We start from the raw sequence: 24,083 nt of genomic DNA, 5'->3' as shown, positions 1-24,083 counted from the left end.
GTATTTGGTCCAGCAGTATTTAGTCCAACTTTTAATGGAGAACATCAGAAAGACTTACGACCCAAAGCCTTTGTTGAAGGCAACACTGCAAAGTAATTCACTTATTTTGACAGAACTTCCTATTTTTGCCCAGTAATGTAAAGATAAAGGATGCAATTTTCAAAAGCACTCAGTGTTGGTCTAGTGGATATTCCTTTGCTATCTATGAAGCCCTTCTGATGTGAATTTACTGAAGAGCTAGGTGCTTATCTTAACCTCCCTGTAACCAAATGTCAGAGATGATACAAAATTATTCCTCTACCAAATTATTCATAATGGACACTTCAAATATTTTCTGTTAGGGTCATTAACTATAATCTCCATTTTCTGTTCTGTTTTTAAAATTATTCAGATTATTTTCAGCAACAAAAGAGGCCCTCATATCTGTGGTGAATGCAAATAATTCTATAGCTAAATTGTGGTGTGTTTGTGAAGGAACACAGAAGAATTTGAAGAGACACAAACCCTGTTTCTTTTACTTCAGATACCAAGAATGTGCTAGACAAAACTGGCAGAAACTAACAAACTACCAGGGCAAAGCTCTCCAGGAAAATATGTGAGGATTAAAGAAAAGTAATTTTAAAAGACTCCACATAAAATACATATTTTGGTCAAAATCCCTTTCCTCACACAGTAAGGCATCTGCTTATAGGTGCAAACACACTCAATCCAGTGACCAGCCACTGAAGAGATTCCCAGATGTCTTAAAGAAAAATGCCTAACATTTAAAATATGCTCATTACTTTGTGACTTTTCAAGAGATCTACAGTAAGCTGGATAGAGATGGGGGTAGTTTAGAATGCAAACTTGAATTCACAGTGTAGCACATTGTATGTTTGGGGAAGTGCCGTACATTAACTTAATGACACTGTAAATGGATAAATTATCCTGAAATGATTTATCTGTACTTAGCAGGCAATATTTACTTATAAACTGTATTATTAAATTGTTTATAAACTCTAGGTAGTCAGCACAGTGACTGCCCTTTATGTGGCATAACTTAGCTATTTCAGCTTTATGCATCCCTCTCCAGGGGATACCGCTGATGTCTGTATAACACCTTCCCTCTTCTTTTTTTAACTGTTCTGCCTTCTGAGGTTAGCCTCCATCACTGCTTAACACTGCGTGTCTTGAGTATACACTTTGTGTTAATCCGTGTGTCCACAAATCATTGTGTGTGGGACAAATCATTGCAGGTAGGTATTAGCCATCTAGTTGTCATATTAATCACTGCAACATAGGAATGTGCCTAGATTAAAACAGTTTTTACTGTCACTGACTGTATAGTCTGAATGGCATTCTAGCATAGAGAATGTGGGTACCTACTACTATGAATATGTGACTAATTCTTATACTAAAAACATTTTGTGTCTGCTTAGTTTGGCACCCCATCACTTGTGTTTTGTTTGCTTTAGTTGTGTAGTGGTAAAAACAGGCAAAATTACAGTCCCTGTTGTCTCTAAATCTACTGATCTAGCCCCTTAGCAGCTGTGTTGTCACTGGTCTTTTCCATTCTGTCCTAAATTCCTGCAGAGCCAGTCTATTAACTGCCTCAATAAAATGCATTCAACTGTATAAACTTTATTGAGATCCTTCCATTGGTGGATCCCATTAGGCCACACACCGTTGGAGGTTGGCAGATCGGTGACAATCCCTGTGTTTGTCAGGGGACCAAGAGAACAGAACAAATGTTAAGGACAATAAATTTGCCAGAAATTCAACAGAGCAATATACCACATGGACACATTTCCTATATCTCTGTGCTTCAAGCTCTGCTCTTAACATCTCCAGCAGCAAATAATACACTCAGTGTACTAGGAGTCTTGTTTATCTCGAAATGCAGTCCATGCATACTGGCAGTGCACAGAGGGAGTGAAACTGAACTAACCAAAGGAATATGTGCTACCTAAGCTGAGCTAACCACACTGGAGGGACCATTCAGCAGATATAGTTAAAACTTGCTCTAGTGACAGCTCAAAGGACTGACAAGCAGCTGCTGCTTAGCACAGGTGGTCCTCCAATAAAGGTACAGCAGACGGGCATTCCATATATTTCGGGATACTTCGGGGAAATCAGTCAAGACAGGTGGTTGCCCAGGAAGGCTACTCTCCTGTATGGCATGCTTTGCCAAAAGATGTAAAACAAACCCCACATGGATACTCTTAATAATGGTCACAAAGTATCTGGCTCTCGTAGCTGCTATAAAACCTAGCTTATTGCATGGCCTGGCAATAACAAGAGGGATGGCTATATGGCTAATACATGAGCCAGGCCATATGAAGGCCTTCATTAATTCCATGACCGTACCATAGAATTTTCTGGGAAGCTTTAGTGACTTCATTCAAACAAAAGGTAGGAGAAAGTGAGGCCTGGATATACTTTTTCTGTAAGAATCATGCACACATCTTTTTGAAAATAATGCATTTTGCCACAAAAGTAAGTATTTTATAGAAGCGTCTGCCTTCCAGCTAGAGAATTCATGTTATCATGAAACCCATTCTTCAAAAGCTTTACAACAAATGCCAGAATGTTCTGCCGGAGAAAGTTTAATCACTGTTCGCATAACAAATAGTGGACTGAGACACAGGTTTAATTGACCTGTTCAGTACCACTCAGGTTGTATCTGTAGCACAGGTTGGAATGGAACTGTCCTGAGAGTCACGGCTGTGCCTTAACAATGTGCTATGAATAGTGCATGTAGCGCTGCTGTCCTTACCCACTGTGCTGAGGCATCAGCACAAGATCTATGCGCCACTTAATCTCTCTTAATCTCTGTTTTTATAGGTCGAAATAGTTCTCTGCACAAAGGTACATTTCACCTTGAAAATTTTGGTGGTTCAATTAAGAAATTAATGAAAGATCCGTTTTTATTCCCCCCCTGACAATCCACAACACCATAGCTATCCTGCTAGTCAAACAGTGTAGTTCTGCCCTAGAAGCTGTACTTGAGCCGTTTGTAAGCCATGGGTGAATCAAGAGTATTATTTTGGCAACTTCAGCAGCCTACTTGTCCTTCCTGTTGGGGACAGAAGCTATCTATTGCTGCAGCTTCCCATATAGCACAAGGGAGTGCTAAATCTTCCCCACAGTTTAAATATTTCATTAATATATTAATAATTAATAATGAATAGGCCTTCTAAGAGGCTTTTGAGTAGCAAATATTAGCATTATAACTCTTAAATTCCCAATCTGCAAACCCACGGGCTTATCTGTGGTCATTATTTACTGGTTCATATCTGTGTTTCTTCATCTGCCACTATTGTTTCTTTCCTTTCCTTTTCCTACTCTTTACTTTTAATGTAACTCCTTCCTTCCAGCTGGCAAGGGAGGCTCAGTGGCTCATTTCATTGTAGACGATAACGCTGCTCCGAAGAACAGGCCAGTGGGGAGTGGGGAACCATAGGACAGCTGGCAGTACTATCCCTTAGCAATCAGGAAATCACTAAGTTGATAGCTAGAAATATGCAACGCAACCAACCTGGAGCTGTGCTGTGGCTGAAAGCATCTTTTGCCTGGCTTGAAGTGCTGTTGATGAGGACACAGATATAGACATATTCTGCCTTAGCCATCTAATATCGTCCCACATGCAAGACAACTGCAAAAAGATAACCAGTTCAGTCAGTTTTTGTTCTCAGCATTTACAAAAGCAGAAATGAAACTAAAAGCATTTTGGACTTGGAAAAATCAGTAGATACTGCTCATTCTGAATTTCTGCGGATGGCAATAGCCTAAATAAACATGAAACAGATCTTGAGTGAGACACAGAAGTTGTTCTGTAAACGTCATGCACCTGTTTCAATCGCTTTTGGGACTATTGCGTCCCCATTGATTGCGTGAAATTGATTTACTTTGGGGTGTAAAAAAAAGTGTGAAGATATCTTGAATGATGGCATAACCACAATACCAACTTTAAAATTTCTAGTTATTTCTTTAGGCTTTTGCTCTTAAATGTTCATAAAACCTTTATTTACCCAAGTAGTAATCACTTATGTAGGATCATACTTAAAAAAGTTAATTGTGCCACTGTCAGTGACTCAGTCAGAATTTAAACCGTATAAATGGTTTGTGAAAACTGCATTTTAACATGAGTGAATGATAAAGCACTTCATCATTTAGCTTTGTAATAACATTGTTTTGTGTATTCAGAATGATGAAGGCCTATGCATTGCTAGCAGCAAATACCTAGAAGCATATTTAACCAGGCTGCCATTACCTTTGTGAACCACAGGAAATCCTGCATAACTGAACTGCTGTGAGAGTCATCAATTTCCACAATTGGGATTTGATCTTCATTGGTTACTAATAAATTGTCTTTGTAAAAAAATATAACAGATAAGTAGAGTCCCCTAAAGAAAGAAGGAAACATTGTCAAACACCTTTCATGTCTGTTCACATCCATGCTCAATTTTAGTCAGAGAATTGTAGATGTTAAGTTCTGAGGAGACAAATCAAATCATCTGGTCTTAACTTGTGTGTTATACAGATCATGCAACTTCAGTCAGTGAATTCTGAAAAATATTTGGGAAGCTTATCACTTTAGATGATGGGAGACTACAGGAATCTAAGAAATTACAAATCAGTGCAAGCCACTGACATCAGTTCTAGTAAGAATTTTGCCAGAGTAAACGGTATACAATGGAGGCTTTATGTCCTTTAGAAATCAGAAGTTTTACTGAAACTTTTTGTCATTAAACGAGGGCTTAATTCTGCCCTCTTTACTTCAGAGTAAATCTGAAGTAACTCAGTTGAAATCAGGTGGGTTATTTTGGATTTACATTAGTGTAACTGAGTGTAATTTGGCCAGCATATCTGCACAACTGTTTATAGAGATCATTCCTTTCAATATTTACCCTTGCAATTAGTTACATACGTTAAGTAGCTGCCTTAGGGAATTTAAAGACTCTGGAGAGCTCTTCTGAAAGAATCAAACTCTTACCAAAATACAAAGAAGAAAAAGCAAACTGAACACTCCTGGCAATGAAAGAAGAAATAATACAGCATAAGCAACTTCCATTTGCTTAAACAAATTATCAGGGCTGAGGGTTGTTTGAATCACACTGGGTTGCCAACCTAGCCAAAGATGTTAGAGTATTCTGGAAGTGTTGCTTGTGGCCAATGGGCTATTAAAGCATGTTATCTGAGCTCTGCGTTTTATGTTATGAATGAAATACACACCATAGTTTCATTACTAAGCAGCAGCAGAGGCAGTACTTCCAAAATACCTCAGTAATTGCACTTTGTGTCGGCACAGAATTTTTCACTCTGTTATAATTTGAATCCATTTCCAACAGTAACAATGAAAAGATTCTGTTGATTTCAGTAGGAACTTGAGCATTATTTTCCTATCAGCTGCACCAGTCTTACATGTATGTGATTTGATCAGGTTCGTTCTGATTGATTGCTCTTTCATTGGTAGTGGAACTTTCACATATATTTCTAAGGTGCTTTTCCCTATTCTGTAAGATCAACAACTGCTGGCTAAAACTCAGAATGTTTGGGAGGTAAAATGAATGACAAACCGTTTCAGAGTCTTCACAAACTTGTTCGATGAATGGAAAAGGTGCTTCAGGCTTCTGGAAACGGATTGCTTGCGACCAGCATTCTGTAATTTAGAACTTTCTAAAATAGAAAAGAAAAAGCAAACCAAACCCAGCACTTAAATTTGAGTTCATATCTCATAAAGAATCTTTGTCTCTTGAACCACAATACTACATTTCAGGCCGTGCCCACTATGTTCCTTTCAAAAGACCACATTTAGAAACATGTTCACATACAACCTTTTGCTTGTATTTTTATTATCTTAGTGATCTGCAACAGCAATTTCCTTATGTGCAGCAAATTCAGTTGGTAAAAATGTTTTGCTCCTAGACAACATATAGCTTGAACCAATACTATGTACTCTTAATGTTCAGAATGGTTATGAATTTTGCAAGTGGTCTCAAAAATCCAAGAAGCGATTTGAGCCATCAGTCAACATTTTAGGGTGCTGTAATTCCTCAGTTTCTATCCATATATAGCTTAAGTTCCCAAGAACTCAGTAATTGGTGCCCTGCCAATGACTAACATCACAATATCACCAGTCTAGCGTAAGTAAGCTTTAAGGAAACAACTAAATTGACCCTCACTTTCTCTGTATCACATTAAACACATGTGCTTTTGTTTGTTTTTTTACCTCATCACAACTTCCACTCACCTGTATTGCTTCAGAGCTTTCACAGTCACATTTGCTCCCTAGTACTGGATTCCAAGGAAGAGGTGTTTAACTCATTTGTTCACTTCACATCAAAGCTGAGACCTGCTGTGTGCCCACAAGGATTTCTGGACCAGCTCTCTCAACAGAAGAATTTTATAAATTCAAATATTTGCCCAATATTCTAAAATAGGTGGTTACATTTTTATACATGGTATTATTTTTAACTTTCATGAATTTGACATAATGGCTTTCCTTCTCTCATGCATTCCCTGACTTCCCTTGTAAGCCCAAGAAAAACCTTCCAGTGGGAACTGCACCTCACAAGCTCTGTGAAACAGCTGTGTCCACCTGTATACCTGTAAATGGATTTTAGAGGGTATGCCAATAGATGGCAGCCTGGAACATGAAGGATTTAATGATATATAATATATTGCCCATTGTTGTCCACATATGGCATTTAAAAGGAACCGTTCGGGATTTTTTTGCATTGTCTTTAGTGATATCCCTCCCATTTAATAGTATTGTAAGAGAAACAGCAGAAAAATTCAATTTACAAAATGGATTAATTCTTCAGATATTTACTGTGATCTGAAAAGAAAGAGAAAAAGAAAAATGTAACTGTGAAACTATATCTCAGTTTTCCAGGATCTGACTGTTTATTTGGATGAAGCATGGGTACCCATCCAGACTGAAATATGACACATTTTGAGGGATACCCTTCTCCAGTGGGGAAAAAATATGGCTCATGAAGAACTGTTTGCTGAAAGCTGCTGATTGGTCTGCTTAGGTGTTTCTGGAGTAACACAGTTCCCACTTACCTCCAATTCAGAATAGGAGGTGTCTGTCTGTGTCTCCCTAGTGAGTTCTAAGTTTGAACATTTAAAGAACATCTAAATTTGCTATTGTCAAAACCCCATCTGTAGAAGTGCTCAACATATTTTTAAATGATGAATAAATTCGCACCATAATTTGCACATTGAAAACCAGAGAAAGAAGACACATTGTTAGCAATAATTACCACTCTGCTGAACAGCAAGTACAAAGAGAACAAGGTTCTATTGGGGGTGAAATCATACAATTCAGATGTATGAGACTTATTAGATCATCAATTCCATTGTATTTCCAGTGCAAACTTGTTCTCCATGGCATAGTCTCTAACATACTGTTCAGTTTTGTTTCAATACTCATCCAAATCCACCACTGCTCCTTTGATGCAACTGATCTTTGTTTTCTTTTCCTTTTAAAAAAAATTAATTTGTTTTTCTATCCACATCTCCTCAGATAATTTTTATTTTACTGTGAACTTTTTTCAGTCTATCATGGTAATGTAAACCAAATGCTGCATGAAAACTCCTGTCTTACTGTTTCCTTCTTCCGAGGTTAAGACCAATTTAGGAATATAAATTTCATTCTAATTCTGCAATTTTTATTTTCTTCTATATTAAGGATGGAGGGAAAGAAGGAGGAAATTGCTGAAGGCAAAGCAACATAATTCTGTATAAAACACCCAGAGACTGCAGTATTAAAATAAGAGGGCACATTACAAGTGAAATATATGTTATTGGGCTATTCAGTGGTTTGGGTTTAGTCCACAGCTTTGCAGAAGCCAACAGCAAAAGAAATAATGTAAAACTAGATGGAGACTGTAAACTCTCCCGCATTGCTATTTGCTTTTGTTTTACAGTATAGTGTGTCTGGAAGCCAAAAAACATGGAGCTGAGATTAGAGGATAATTTGGATCTACAGGAAATCGAACTTTGTTATTTAATTAACTAATAAATAACATAGAGTAACCTGTATAGAAAAGTACCAGTAACAACAAAGTAAGTTTACATTAATAAATGATACAGCAATAGAGCTGTGAGCTCTTTTAATAGGAGCTCAGGAGTGGCCAAGATTAGAGGGTTGCCAGTGATTAGATTTAGATCAGAAGTATTCAAACCTGGATTGAAACAGGCAATTAACTACCAAGGTATATTTACAAAATTAGCAGTTTTTCTCTTCTCAGGTAGGATATATAAATGTTTCTTTGCCATTCAGTTAAATACAACAAATACTTAAAAGCAACACAAGCTGGTTGTGGAAAAATTAGAATAAAGTTGCATACTCAGGCCACTAGTGTGCATCTGGGGTCTCTGCTCTAGAGGAATGTCTGCTATGCCATGCCATTTCTCTGAGGAGGAAGATCATCTGGAATTCTTTGTCCTATCACTAGACAAGCGGGTGCCTCTCCTCAAGTGGGGCAGATGTGGAGTAAATGGAATTACCTCAGCGCAAAATCATCTGAGATCTTAACCCCAGAAATCAGACAGCCCGTGGAACAGCCAAGTATCATTTAGGGTGACCCTGAATTAGGAAGCAAATTAGCACAAGATGAGCTAGATCCCAGTCCTGTTGGAGAGCATAAAATGGGGTTTAGAGTTTTCACGAATTGTGTAACCTTATGAAAATACATCAAATAGCTGGAAACTTCCAGACAAATTCAAACTCAATTTAAAGCCACACATTTTTAGCAGTGCAGACAACTGACACTGGGATAATGTGCATGGAGACATAATTCCACACAGAAGTTAAAGGCATAAGTAGTGGCCAGACACCTCAATAGCTTGAGACCATGATAGATTCTGTATTACCTCACATCTAGGTGGGATTTCTTTCAAAATGAAAATTCTGTGTCTCATGATGAAGCTATTTGCATGACAGTCATATTACTGGGTGACATATTTTGGATTAGAAAGACAGGCTCAACAGCTGAAGTTGTAGCTTCTTGAATTGCCCCTGAAATTCTCAGTCTATGGCTTGGTTCTCAAGCCTGCTTTTGTAGATTCGCACAAATAATTATAATCTAAACATTTTAAATACCCTGTGGAATCAGAGATCCTTCTCTCTGTTAAATGCAATAAAACTAGGTGCTCTGCTTGTGAATCAAATTAAAATTAGAATATCTTTATTTCACCTCTGACTTGCCTAGTAAAACACATTTCAACGAAATTTCAGAAAGAAAATGTCTGGTAAGTATTTTACTGAAGAGTTGGGTTCCTTTCTTAACGAAGCATTACACAATTACTTAATCCACTCAGAATTGTTTAGAAAGAATGATCTACAAGAAAAAAATGCTTAAAAAATACATTTGAAGTGTTGCCAGGACATACAACTGTAGTAACTCAGTTATGATAGTCTGTAGCATGGTATTATGAAGACAAATGGATGACTGTTGTTTGTAATCATCAGGGTTTTCCAGAAGATTAAACATATGAAAGCAAAGCTTCCTAAGTAATTCCCGAGATTTCATCATATCACAGAGCAGGTTCAAAAGTAACAGCTGATCTAATTCCAAAAGCTCTTAAACTCACTGTACATTCCAATGTATTCTTCCTGGTATTTTTGTAAGCTTGTTTTCTTCAGCCCCTGCAATGCAAAGCATGGGGCAAAAGGCAGGCTGCAGTGCAAAGCCTGAATGAACAGACTTGGGCAAGAGATCTGCCTGGAATCTGGGCAATTTAAACCTCCCAGGTCATGCTGGAGCAGTAGCACATAGCTTTGCTTTTCTAGCTCCTCAGTATTCTGAGGCTTTTGCCCATGTTATCCAAGTAATCTCAGACCTTTTAGATCAATTACCCTCAGTTTTTTCCAACTCCCTTGCACTCATCCTCCACTCTCCTTTAGCCAGCCTGAGCAGCAAGAATGTGATAGTCCGCAGAGAAGTCACTCCGTGAAAAGCCAAGGTGCCAGTAGCCCAGGTTTGAGTCCTGTCTCTGTCTTCACCAGCTTTAATTCATGCAGAACTTGATTCTGCTCTCATTTATAAACCATGACAAATCAGTGGTTGTAAGCAGATTCAGGCATACTCTACAAACAATGTCCAGCTATTTACTGACACCTCTAAGACAAACAAGGAAAAGAGAGGGTACAGTATTAACATATAATCAAAGAAGAGTGTGGTAAAGAGAAGCATGGCAAAGAACAAATAAATGCCTGGGGAGGTCCTCAGCTTATGTATAACAGCATATCCATGCTGACTTCTGCCCGTGCTAGACGAGTCATGCTAATTTACATTAATTAAGACTCTAGCTCAGGCCTCTGCATTATATGAAGTGAAAGCCATTATTTGGGCTTTTCAGTCATATACAGTAGCTTATCTCAGGTCCTTGATCAAACTCCTCAGCTTTCACTGAGGTTGATACCCTCAGATTTCACTGGCGTTCATAAATACCAGAATCAAATTTCAGAGTCAAACTGGTGTCATAATTCTTAGTTTTTCTGCAAACTCTTTGTCTTTTTTCTTACCAAATTACTGCAATACAAGGGATTGACATCAGTCATATATTTAAGGCAAATTCCAAAGGCTCTCCTATTATGTTACAGTCCCGTTTTATCCAGAACATTCTACTGTGTAATGCTAGCATTGCAAGCAATTATGAGATTTTTATTTGGTTGGAGGCAAGGGCGTTGCTCAAGCTGACTCCACAGTGTAGTACTGCCACATGTAAGCTCCTACATCCTCTTTCTGACATGCAAGAAAATGCTCTGAGCTAAACAGATTTTCTATATTGTTGTTATTTATTATTTAAGGAAAAGGAGTTAGGAAATCAACAACAGAGTTGTCTGTGCTTTGCTTTGAGACTGGGGTTAATTTCTGGAGCAGTGGAATTTTATAAGAACCAGGCAGTGGTATCAGATTCTCAAAAGAAGGGATTTTCTGCATGTTGTTTATAACTGCTTCTGTTCTGGGCTGCTATGTCAGTAAAACAATTTATACTAAGAGTATTTTCAGATTTCCATCACTTATTCCCTGTTGACTAGGAAGGTGGCTCGAACCACCTGAGATATGCACTAACTTCAGAAAGGAAAAACTACCATGGAAAAAAGACTTCTTTAATAGCATGAAAAAGCAATGTAAGAGAATACATCAGCTGTATTTTCAGTAGTAAGACCACCTGCAAGTGATAATGCTTGTATGAATTTTAATTAGAGAAACAACATTTTCTTGCAGTATGTCCTTTTCCTTTCCCAGCAACATAGCTGAATAGTTTAAGTTGCTATGGTTACAATGGGTTGTGGCAGACTGTGGATCATTGTGATAGTGACATATTTGCACTTAAAGAACAAAGGCTGCATCTTTCCATTTCAGCCAAATGATTTTAGCCTGAAGTATTTCTATGATTTAAAATCAATTGATGCAGCTTGACATAACAGTCATACTAGGTGAAGAAAAATGAAAACTTCATGGTAGTTCAACTTCTCAGTTTAAAATAAGTTCCTTTGCAATGAAGCATTATTCCAGTTAGAAGTTTATTTTAAGAAAATAAATAGTACTTTTCAACAACCCGTATAGAACCGGAGTTTTTATATATGCTTTAAAAAGAATGCCAAGCTGTTGCCTTGGCTGTTGAGCTATTAAAGGCACAGTCTGTTTCTCATGAATGAAGAGCAGAGCTGGCTGAGATTTGAACTTTCTCCGAGTTTTGATCCATTCTATTTGAAAATGTAGCAATCTTATCTTTCCACTGCATTGTGCAAGTATTTTTCATTATAGATTGGCATCACATCCACTAGAGTACTTAGCGTCTTCCATTTGGAGGCAGCCAAGTCTCCTCTTTTGATCCAAAACAGTTGTTAACTCTCTAAAGTATTTCTTTATATGAAAAAATAAAAGAGAGATCCTTGAAACATTTTAGTGGAATCCTGTGTGAAACTAATTTGCAGGAAAAAACAAATCAATAGGTGTGTAGGGGCAGAGGGAGAAAGGGTGTGTCTGAGCTTGTGTGCATTCTAGCTTTCAGATGTTTTCATCCAACTAATTTCAAGGGTTAAGAGCAAGATAGTGCGCTAAAGTGATTCCAGATGGGTCAATATTAATATCTTTCTTTTCCTGATGAATGAGAAGGTATGACCTAGTTAGAAAACTGCTAAAATTACAGGCGCCACAGAGGCTTCAGCTGGTGCCCTACCACATAGATATTTATACTTACCTCTGCAATTATAATGCTGATGAGCTGCTCTAACCTGCTGAAGGAGACGTTCCAGGGCCTCAGTGTGTCCCCTGTGCCGAGGTTCTCTTCCACTGCAGTCTTTCCAGTCTATTTAACAAAGGAAATAAACAGAAATGAAACACAAAGGTGCAGAAGATTTTAAAATATTTTCTTGCCTCTGATACTTCTTGGCTTTAGAGGAGTTTTACATCTGGGCATGCAGGAAAAAATGGCAGTTGTTTTTAAATCTGCTGTTGCTACGTGTACAATAAGTTTCCTTTGCCTTGTGCCAGCTAGGTAATTAATCATAATAATTATAAACAAAGAGCTCACAATCAGCTCCTAGAAGCTCCTGTAGTGACTGACTAGACAATGGCTATTTCTCTTCGGTGCATAAATGGTCTCTGTTACCACAGTGCCGGAGCTGCTCTCAGCCTGTACTGTACTGACACTCTCAGTACCTCACTAAGGTCACACTGCGGCTCCTTCTGCATTTTGTTGAGACACCAGGAGCCTAAACGGCTCTCTTACAGTTATAGCAAAAGCAATTGCAAAGCAGAGAACGAACAGCTTCCTACAGCTAGAGCTAGCTCTGTAGCCAGAGAAACATGCTCTGAGTAAAATCACTTCTGAAAATCTGCTCCCAGCAGAGGCCTGAACAAACGCTGGCAATTCTTGCCCTGGAGTCTACGCTCTGCTCAGCACTGCACTCGTGAGGCAAGAAGCTGCGGTTTCTGTCCCACATACCTTCAACTACAAAAGACTGTTTTCACTCATTTGCTGCTAGCTACAATCTCAGTCTTGATCATAAAAACCAGACAATCTCATAACAAACAGGAGGATGAAAATGTGCGTATCAGGGAGGAGCTTTTAAATTCCAGACTTGACTATTTTCATACTTTGATTATAATGAGAAAAAAGTATTGCAACAGTTTCCTGATTCAAAGTAATGGTGGATCAAGGTATTAAGAGATCTGTCTGCAAGGCAGGCATGCTTCCATCTTGCTGGCATAGAGGCCGTGTATGTATTCACAGCCACCAACAAACAGTTTGCTCACTCACTAAATATACAGATCTAGTTTCTAGTGCAAGTTTGGAGTCAGGCATTCCTTCCAATGGGCTGACTATGCCAGGGATATAAATATGTATTCACTGCCATTTGGTATAGCAGCTAGAGTAAGCCCCTTGAAAGGGTGGAAAGAGAAGACATTTGCTATCCTGATAGCCTGTGGGCAGTTGTAACAGCTGCAGAGTGGCTGTCCTGCATGTTGTATGCTATTGCAGAGATCACGGGCCAGTTGCATTTATAGCTCTGTGTAGGGAGGCCAGTTCTTAGATCTCCTGTGAGCAGCCCAGAAGAACCAACTGATAGTCAATCAACCAATCTCAATCAACCTCGTGGTTTCTCTGTGTCAGTGGTTTCCAAACTTTTTGAGCCTCCAGGTTGCTGACTACCTTAAAAATGACATGGAAATCAGACCAGCTTCCTTCATCGTCCACCACTCACATGCTAATAAATAAGCTAGCAATGTTACTACCTGCTATGATTTCACAGACCAGCTGCACACTCTGGCCACCACTTTCCAGGCTGCTCCTGCGTATGTGGGGGAAACAGGAGGACAGTGGCAAACATTCACTGCCATGCTTCATGGGTGCATCTCCAAGGATGTCATTAACCTCTGGTGCTCTGGGATTGGAATGGATGAGGATTAAGCCCTGAAGCTTTCATTTCCTTTGCGTGTTCTTCTGGCTGCCGTTACAGACAACTTTGCAGAGTATTAATGTATTCACATTTAATTTTTAGCTTAGGGCCATATTTTGTTACACAACACTGGTGTAATTTCAGGTTGCTGCCTTCTTGCCAAGCAGGAATCTGCTGGTTTTCAAACCCAGTGGTGAAGGCAGTCACATGGATAAATAAGTGCTTCCCCCAGTAACTGCAGCATTAAATAGCATCTTCTCTTTCAAGCTCTAATTCTGATGTTAGTATTACTTAATGAAAGAATTTACATTTAGGCTCTGACGGTCTCACTTGCTGTAAAGCTTACACATGTGTCACTAAGGTTACTTAATGAAAAAAACACATTCTTGCCAACTGTCTATATACAGTGAGCTAAGTCTGCTTAAGGATTCTGTGTTCATCAATAAAGGAAATATACATACATAGCCGTGAAGAAACCTTTCTTTTTGCTGTAAACTCAGAAAAAGATCCCATATATATCACATGATGCTCTTGCTGTCCTGCAGGGAGATCCAAAAGCCTGCTCTTGTTACCTTGGCTGCCTTTCAGAGAAGCACCCCCACAATGATGTCCCAGGCACTTCAGTAGTGCTCCCATGGATGGTATTGCTCTCCCTGGTGGAAGCAGGGTCTTCACCAAGTTCTGAGCAGCTGCACATGACAGCATGGCCCTAATGCCAGCAAGTCTAGGACTTTCTGCTACTCTAAAGCCCAGAATCCCTGAGACACTAAACATGGGAAATGAACTTAAATATCTGCATAGATTTTGTGTTGATCCACTGAAATCTGCAGGAAAACTTTCCTTACATCTCAAAGCTTTTGAACTGGCACATATTGTCAGATTTCAGAAGGTTAATAATAGTGGACAAGAAATAGACAGTGAAGACAATGCAATATGCTCAAAGCAAAAGTTCATATCGTACAAAGCTACAGTCTTAAATGTCACGTACCTTTCCAGGAGTGCAAGTTCCTTAGGGATATTCAGCTAAATAACTAGCAGCTACTGTAAAAGAGTGTGTTCCTCAGCTGATGTAAACTTTTGTTTTGTGGGGCCAAATACCTGGCTATAGTCAAGGTAAGTGCATGTTATGAAGTTACTCATACTCCAGAGTAGTGAGTTATCCACATAGCCAAGAGTAGAATTTTGTCCCATGATTGTAGCATATTTTTGTTCTCAAACAGACTATTTCTTTAGCCTAGTTCTGGCTTTATTCTGGGGTAAACAAGAGCAAAACTGAAGCAAAATGGGACAATGGTACTGCAAGAGCTTTGTTTATCCAACCCTTTCCATTATGGCTGCTGAGCATAGGTACAGCTTCCTTTATTTTCCCACATTAGCATGCAAGGTTATTAAATTGTTACATTAGCCTTATAAAAACAAGTGCTAATGCAATAAAATGAAAAGCCCCACTTTACTGCATCAATCAATACAAGGGAAGCTGTAATATTCTGAGCCAGTTTGGCAGCGAACACTAAGTCTGGAAAACCAACTAACAATACAATGTGATTATAATAGATTAAAAATTGCAAATGAAAAATCATAGTCCTAACGGAGTCTGAGAAAACCTGTCATAGGTTTGAAAAGGAAGAAAGGCTTTTGGACACGTGTGGAACATTTTAGTGCTTAATAAGGGTTAGATCCTATCAACATGCATGTCCACATTGTTTTACATACAGGATGCTCCAAGAACGATCCATTGCATGGGATCTATAATTCTACAAGGCAGAATATAAAATAGCATTACGATACATGTCATACATGTACATGCTTTGGTTCTAGCAGTTCAAATTCATGTTTTGATCCATTCAGGCACTGACAAATGAGGTTCCATATAGCAGAACTCTATTAAGAGAAATGAAGGTCAAAATACTTCTTGTTTTTTTAAGTGTGACTAGATGAAAATGTACTGTCAAAAGACTGATGAAGAATAAAAGGTAAGACATATACATATATGATTATTTTGCTTATTTTTGAGGGGTGGGAGGAGCTGAGGGCTTTTATTGATTTAATTCACTCCAAGATGACATGGCAATTAAATCATGATCTCCAGAATATTTGTCTTTTTCTGTTTCTGAAGACATTCTTACAAAGCAACATCACTAATCAAACTAGGAGGGCAGACAAACTCAACCTACTTGAAGGAGAAGCATTTTCAGGAGTAGATTTGCGTGGAGGTCCCCATCCTCTCATGTTGTATGCTGAAACACGGACATAATACCTCTGGCCCTGCAAATGGAAACAACTGGAGTCAAATCTATCACTTGACTCAAAATCTTGGCTGTAATAACTGGAAAGCAGTCCCTCCCAAAGATGTTTTCTTTGAAAAACTTGAATAGCTTTCATTGGCATCAGCTGATGCACCATGACAGATTGAAACATAGTACAAAGATTTCAGGACAGGTTATCTGCTGAGCATTAACAGAACACACCAATTCCAGCTGACAAACCACAATCTCTTCTACCAAAGCAGAACCCTAGGAACTCTTATCAGACTTCAGGAATAGGGACTCTCCTTTTTCCTGTGGTATTTAACAGTCTCTCTACCAGCCCAGCAATGGAAGAGGCTTTGTTTGGCTGCCACTGAAATCAGTCAGACCTTTATCACGGATTTTGATGTATAAATCTAGGCTAATGGAAAGCACTTTTAAAAGTCTAACTTTTAATTTAAATATGCTATACACTGTGGAGAGAAAAGACAAACACACAGTAAGCACTATTCTTAACTGCTTATGGAAGTGACTATGCAAGCTTGCTTGATTTTAACTTAAGAACAGATACTGTTTTGTTGTTAGAAAATGAGAAACAGAGTAAATGTATATTGTGGTTCAGCTCCCTGAAAGACGGTGTGCTTTGTATCAAATATTTCTTCAAATAAAAGGCTAGAAAAAAATATTTTTTTTTCTATTTTATGTAGAAGATTTTGTACTGTGTCCATTGCTTACTATTCAAAGTCAATTCTCTCATTTTGAGAGCCCATATTTTGGGGCACTGGTCAAGGGTCACATGCATACCTCCCCCTTCTATAACTTTGTAGACCTGATTCAGTGTGCAGTGAATTCAGTGGAAAGGCTCCAGCTCAGTGGGTGCTGGATTAGGCCCCTCTGATGATGTTTCCAGTGCAAATAGTTGCATTATGAGCAAGCTTTATTTTCATCAGGTATTTTGTGAATCAAAATTTGCTTGCAAAAATGGTCCTGAACAGCCTGTAGGAAAAAGACTTTCAGACACATGGTCAAAATTACTCTTCTTAAGAATCCATATGAGTATTCATAAATTTTCTCTATTGCTGACCCAGTTCTTATCAGTGTAAAACTTTTATACAAAAATACATTACAAAAATGAAGATGATTGCCATCAATGTGTGCGTTCCTGGAAGAAGTAGAAGAGAAAGAATGTTATTTTAGCTATTGGCCATCAGAGTCAGGACTAGATCTTTCACGAGCCTTTGATTTGCACCAAGGTTATCCTGTGATCCACAAAACAGCAGCTTTCAGTCCAGGCTTTTCTGATCTCCCCTAAGCATGACAACTTATAAAACAGTTCATGCTGTCTGTTTATTCCTTTGTGACTTTCTGATTATGGATACCAGACATATTATGCTTAATGACTGGAACTTGTTGCTAGAGGAATGGCACACTACAGTTATTACCAACATATTACCAGGCATGGATGAGAATTATCAGTGTCTTTGTATCACTGGTGCAGCAGGGGCCATCAAGATCTAAACGAGTCATTTGGTACTTACTGTTCTGAGACCCATAATGGTGCACCTCAAAGACTGAAGGTTATCCATAATTATTTCACCAACCAAAGGAGAAAAGTCTTCTGAAGAGCTCCATTCCACTAGGAAACAAATAGCAGGAGAAAATCAAATCAGATACCAGTCCAAGCAAAGTAATCAAAGTACTCGAATCATTCACAGGTTACTTTTTCTCTTAGCAGTTTCCCATTCCATGTGGATACAAAAAGTCATGTTTAACAGTAATGTTTAGCAAAACTTCACACAGTAATTAAATTATATCTCTGCGTATGAGAGAGAAAAGCAAAATATTGCTCACAAGCTTTTCAGGAAAGAATGCTTAAAAATACACTGCAGTACAAATTACCTTCAGTCAACATTTGCCCTCATTTAAACAATTTCCTTTCAAAGAAAGAGAAGCAGTGGGAAAGAGTAAGCAGAGGATTTGGGCCTGATAATCCCATTTGGCAGTTTAGACATCCAAACCAATAAAAAGTACTGCTTTGCAACTGGATCTACGTAGCTAGGCATGGGCAGAGTCCTTTTGGTTCCACAGGTTCACAAAATTCTCATCACCAGGCCTTGGCTAATTTGTATTGAAATATCCTCCTCGGGACTAAGATCCGACACTCACCAGAGTCTCTTCATTGGTTTCAGTGGATTCTGGCTCTCTTGTCCAGGCCTGCTGCTGCTGTGGTTGCTGAAATTACAGAGCTCCACAAGCACCTATGAAGTTGTATCCACTGTTGAAGTGAATTCAGTGGTGCTGGGCTGACACATCCTTCCCAACCCATTTTGCAGCCTAAATTACAATGGGTACCTTCACCAAAGTGCTGCCGTCAACTTGTACAGACAACTCATATTCCTGCTTAAGGAGTTATGAAATCAGTAGTCCTGCTGTCAGTACTCTTTGTCAGTGATTGCAAAAATGAATGTGCATGTAAAATAGTATCAATCAGACCATGAAAAACCACTAGACTTAAAAAAAAGTATGTCTGAAACTGATGGCTGCAGGTAGGAAAACAGCCTCTTTTGCTTTAACTATACTTTATTAATATTTATTTATGATTAAAGGTTAATCCTGGAGTCATACCTCTGGGATTTAGTAACTTGTACCTTCAGACTCAAACTTCCAGGAAAACCTTCAAAAACATAGTGAAATTAATCTCTTAAATTATTCTACTGTAGGCATGGGAAAATCCCATCAATATTCTGGATTTACACTGAAGCAGACAATTCAACTCAAAGGTTTCCCTCCAAGATTCACAAAATAATTTATAGATATTTTATTTGCATATTTTTTTAGTATTGGAGTCACTAATTTAGAATAAATCAGAGGACAGAGATATTTTAACTTCAGCATGTGGAATTTCAATTTTCTGGCCGTGTCATACCGGTATTTCACGTTAAAAGAAAAAGGCTTCGCAGAATTTTTTGCTCAGCATATACAGCATTTAACTGCCAACACATTTTTCTAAAATAGCTAAGTATTAATAGCATAACTCATTTTTGCTTTCTCTCCTAATTGCTCCTTTTCTGTGATTGCAGTTTGTGAATACACAGCATGTTCTGCAACATTTTTGTGTTTGCTGCAATGAAAAGGATATTGGTTTTGTCTATGGTCTTTGAACTTTTTCACTGCATATTTTTCTAGTTTTCCACGGGTTTTAAATGTACAATTACTTCCACCTTTAGTGGAAGCTATCTCTGTACATTAGAATGAAAATGTAGAGACTGTTACGTTACCATGTTGTAGGTTTTTGTTGACAACTTCATTATAGGAATACTTGTAAGTACCATCAAACTTGATGGCCTGTCAGAGGTTCCACTGTAAACCATGGGGTTTAGTGTTTATAACTCCACCGTATTAAATCATTGAGGACATCATATACATGCTGCAAACTTAAGACACGTTGTCTGTTTTCCAGAAGGATAAAATGGAGAAATTCTGTTCGAACTGCTGAACATGTTATCAACAGGCATGTGGTCACTTCAAATACCATTTTTTTTCCCCAAATATTCGTGTAAAACAAGATAATGTCACTCGACAGATTCTGCCAACAAATCCTGCCTTCACTGAAATCCCCAGGCACGACTGAGTGCGCCTCTCAGCATGAGGGGCAGTGGTAAGGTTGCACTTCAGGCAGCACAAAACAAAAGCCAAGGGTGAAATAAGCAGCTTTAAGCTGCTTTTGAGCTTCCTGGTTTTTTAGCTGTTCTATGGACTGGAGACTGCCCAAACATAAACTGGTAGCTCAAGAAGTATATTTAAATTTGGGTAGCTTACACAAATAAACATTGCAGCCCTGTTCTTGATGTGGGACTCCTTCTCAACCCTTCCACTTGTATTTTGGTGTTTAGAAAAGCGCTCCTAATATGTAGAGATCATAACACACTGCCTGAAGAGGAATTAACTGCCTTAATCTAAACAGGATTGCAATCCTACACATTTGCAAGCACGTGTACAGCAGCAACATCATGATACTAGTGTTATGACTAGCAACAGCACGTCAGTTCGTGCACAGAAATAAGGACCACTGAGTTCAGAGGAAGCTGTTACCAAGGGGAGAGAAGGCTGACATTGCCTTTAAAGCTATCTCAAGAACAGCTGAACAAGTGGGTTCTGAAACAATAAATCACAGCTTTGCTCTGATGTTCTAGGGCAAACTGTAGCCCCAACTCATGTTGCTAGTGAAACACCATGTGCAGGGCCAACACCCCCATCCAGTTGCTGGGGGACACCACGATCTACCAGTCCCTGGAAGGACAACTACTCGCTAGGGAGAGCAGCCAGGTCTGCTAGTCCTTTCACAAGGTACTGACACTATCACAAGGGACCCTCTGGTTCCCTCAACCTGCCGAGTCTTCACTGGCTGCTAGGCTGAGGCTCAGCTGGGCTTCCCATCATACAGCCAGTAATGCCGGCATTTTGCACTTATCTCTTCAACTTACACTGTGGTGGCTGAGACCCATGAAATTGAAAACGTAGGAACATGATATTAGCTTGTGGATCAGGTTATGGTTATTGTTATGACTGAGAAACCCCCTTTTAAAGGATATTTACAAGATGGTGTATACAAAGTTACTCAGAATTCAATTTTGAAATATATGTATTTTAAATCATCCCATTTGGAAAAAAACCTGCCCCCCAATTTCAATAAAAAATTCCATAACTGAAAAATAAATATTTTTTGAACAGCTGTGTTGGATTAGTGCCTTCTTTCCCCCCTTGTTTCAAAGTACTGCTGAAAACATATCAACAGTATACACTGAAGCATTGCTATTTTTGACAAAATGTCATTCTCTGACTCATGATATCTGTCATAAAGAAGCTCCTAAATTTTTTAAAATTTTTTGCTTACTTTTAATTTTAAGAAGTTGGGTTTTTCTGCCATGATTTCTACTGAATCAAGTGAGAAGGGGATGACATGGTATAGTTTTAAAGAAATGCAAATTAAGTCATTTATCACTTAAACTCCTGTTATACATTGCCAGATTTCAGCTTTCTACCATAATGGTAATCTGAAAATAATAGATAAATTTCAGCTATAGTAATTCATTGGGTATTAAACCTTTTAGAAGAACGTGAATACCACTGCCTCTATTTTATAGATGGGCAAATGGAGGCAAGGAGAGGTAGAGCATCTCATTTACTCAGCAGGCTGCAAAACAACAAGGTACAAACTCCTATGACCATTTATTGGGCCAGAGCTGCTCACACTTTCTGGCTGTGTGGGATATATATTTTTAGTTCTTTCTGGTACCAATACAAAGCTACACAACCATGGCCTTACCCTTGTGATTAATGTGGATCTAAAAATTATGTAACTTTGTGCATGAGCAACCCATCATGAAGATTTTGCTAAATCTTTGCCTACTTTCTGAGAGAGTGCTGGAAGAGACTGCTTTGGTAGCAAACAAAAAATACCAACCATTTTTGTAACTCTGTAGTACTTGGGACTTTAAGAAAGAACAAAAGGTGAACTAACCTCAGCACTTTAAAAGTTCAATATAAAAATGCTCAAGCGTAGAAACTTGAAGATGAAGAGGGTCCTTTATAAGAGCCCAGGAACAAGAGCTGGTCTTGTAGACTGTACCAGCTGTGCTGCAAAGGACCTGAAAGCTGTTGGGTGAATTAAGGATGGAGCATGTTCCAGTCCTGTTCTGAACACCCCAAAGGGCTGCTTTGTTGTGAACGCTGAATGTCTTTGCTGTTGCGGCTTTCCATCTGACACTTCACGTTATGTCAGAGCAGGGGTTTTTTGTGTGTTTAATATATTGGTGACTATGTGTTTTAATGAAGGTGCCCTGTATTCCAGAGCTAGCAAATGCACGATGTGTTGCTGCGGTCGCCAAGATAAGTAGTAATTTTTAAATAAACAGCAGTATAAACAGTTACATAAAACTCATGTAAATTGCTGGCACATAATTTTAGACTGGCTTAAGTTATGTAACTTACTTGTGGCCAAGGGTGTTTTTTTTTTTCTAATGCTCAATTCATGCACTTTAAAATAAAGGGAGAAGTTTGTTTTCACCTGTTTCTTTTCCATCTGCTATCTTTCTGTTATACTGCGCACACCTTAAACAGCTTATCAGAGAGATTGACAGACAGACAAGAAGCAAAGTGAAGGCACAAAACATCTCCTGGCCTTATTGTAGATTCATTCAGGAGCACACCTCCTGACTCAAATAAATAGCCTGAGCCACAGTAGAATTTGTCACTTCTCTTGGCATTTGTTTTTGCTTGCACTTAAATTACTCACTGAATTGCTGAGTAGATTAATTAGGCTGAGGGACATGAGTCCTGTTGCTAAGTTGATGGGGTCTACAGAATAGTGTACTGAGCTGGGATTCTGGGTTTTATTCATGTATTTGGTACTGACTTGCTATGTGACCTTGGGCAAAGCATTATGCCACTCTGGCCTTTAACCCAGACTTAAGCAACAAAGATTCTCCCTCCTTTGCTTCCTCTCCATGTCCAGGGCCTAGGCTGAAGGACACTAATCTTAGCTTGTGCTTCCAAGGGCCTCCAAACAAATAATTGCATTGTTCAATAGCTTCCTTTGAATTGTAAAGCTGAGAGCACTAACACCAGAAACCACTTCACACCATGCCTGCTGATCTTTATGAAATAATGTTAATAATTTACACTCGTAATGTCTTAGAAACTTGATTTAAGGATATTGAAAATTCATGTGAATAAAATCAGGATGAAAGTACCTAAACAAATATTTAGAAGTATAACACAAGTGAAGAGAATTGAACACTATGAAAAGAAGGAATCAGTTTGTTGGTGCAGACAGCATCACCAGCTCAGAGAACATAGTTTGCAGTATTTGGTCAGCTCCTCCTAGCTGCCTTGAACTGTTCTTTCCAGCCTGAATTAAGAAAGGAACCCAATTTTTGCAGATTTACGTCCAGGCTCTGTTCATGCCATTCTCATGTTTGGAAATTCTCCAAAGAATGATAGAAGAAAGACAAGTCATACCAGCTGTAGGGAGTACTGACAGAGATCTCAGCATAGTGCTTCCATTAGGAAAAAACAAATGTTTGGCACTGAGGAGTTCGTATTTGTTCCCATGGATTTTTTTTTTTTTTTGTGTGAAGGGTATAATCCATCCATAAACGCACACTAACACAGAACGCCTGGAACCGGTTGCATTCTGCTCAGTAAGTGTAGAGAGGGAAAATCTGATATGAGCCACAGCATTTACAAAAGGGACAGGTGAACTTCTAATCTGTTCGTTTTGGGACTCTGACTGGGATTTACTACAGTGTCTGAGGGACTTAGGCATATTGCCGTGCAAACACAGAAGTTAAAACAGCGTAGTCATGGCCTAGGACTAAGATTTCTAGGTACTACTAAAAACCTGAGCTCCTAACTGCTATAAATACTAACGTTCATTGTTTTGGATCTTTGGATCTTGTCTATTTCAGTTATTTCTGTAAACTTATTCAAGACTGTACGGGGTCAGTAGAAGCATCAATAAGGCTGAAGAGGAATGAAAAAGATGCAGACAGCACTGTGTCCACCTGAAGTAGATAAAACACAGCTGTGTTTTAGTGTGAAAGAGCTACTGGTGATTCAGAGGCCTCTCCTCACAACAGTCAGAAGGAACAGTGCCGAGAAGAGTACCAAGAAGAGCATTCCTAGCCTATTCCTAGAGAGCACATCTTCATTTGAAACTTCTGTGGCTATAAATCTTCATGATACTCGTTTCAGAGAATTGTTTTGTATCAAATACTTTATTTGCAGTAAAGCTTCTTCCCAAACTGCCGTGGGCTCTTTGACCTTTCAAGCCTGCTGATAACTGATAATGTTAGCTAACCTTTCTTGTGGCCCTCTTTCTGGATGTTCCTTTGGCCCAGATCAGAACACTGTATTTTATGTCTTGATGT

The 24,083-nt window shown here is 38.7% G+C and overlaps 1 protein-coding gene across 1 annotated transcript in view; it reads right to left on the bottom strand.

Annotated features, from left to right (window-relative positions):
- Positions 1-24,083, bottom strand: part of ANKFN1 (ankyrin repeat and fibronectin type III domain containing 1) — a 62,330-nt gene that overhangs the window by 16,594 nt on the left and 21,653 nt on the right. Inside the window, exons 5-10 of the mRNA XM_013304197.1 lie at positions 17,691-17,788; positions 16,081-16,171; positions 12,205-12,312; positions 5,559-5,658; positions 4,253-4,385; positions 3,518-3,634 (exon numbers count right to left, since the gene is read on the bottom strand). Of these exons, the coding sequence (XP_013159651.1) occupies positions 3,518-3,634; positions 4,253-4,385; positions 5,559-5,658; positions 12,205-12,312; positions 16,081-16,171; positions 17,691-17,788 (647 nt within the window). The remainder of the gene's footprint in view (positions 1-3,517; positions 3,635-4,252; positions 4,386-5,558; positions 5,659-12,204; positions 12,313-16,080; positions 16,172-17,690; positions 17,789-24,083) is intronic.

Source organism: Falco peregrinus, chromosome 2 (genome assembly GCF_023634155.1).
Source record: "Falco peregrinus isolate bFalPer1 chromosome 2, bFalPer1.pri, whole genome shotgun sequence".
Taxonomy (NCBI): domain Eukaryota; kingdom Metazoa; phylum Chordata; class Aves; order Falconiformes; family Falconidae; genus Falco; species Falco peregrinus.
Note: the sequence above shows the minus strand (reverse complement) of the source record. Positions and strands in the feature narration are given on the sequence as shown.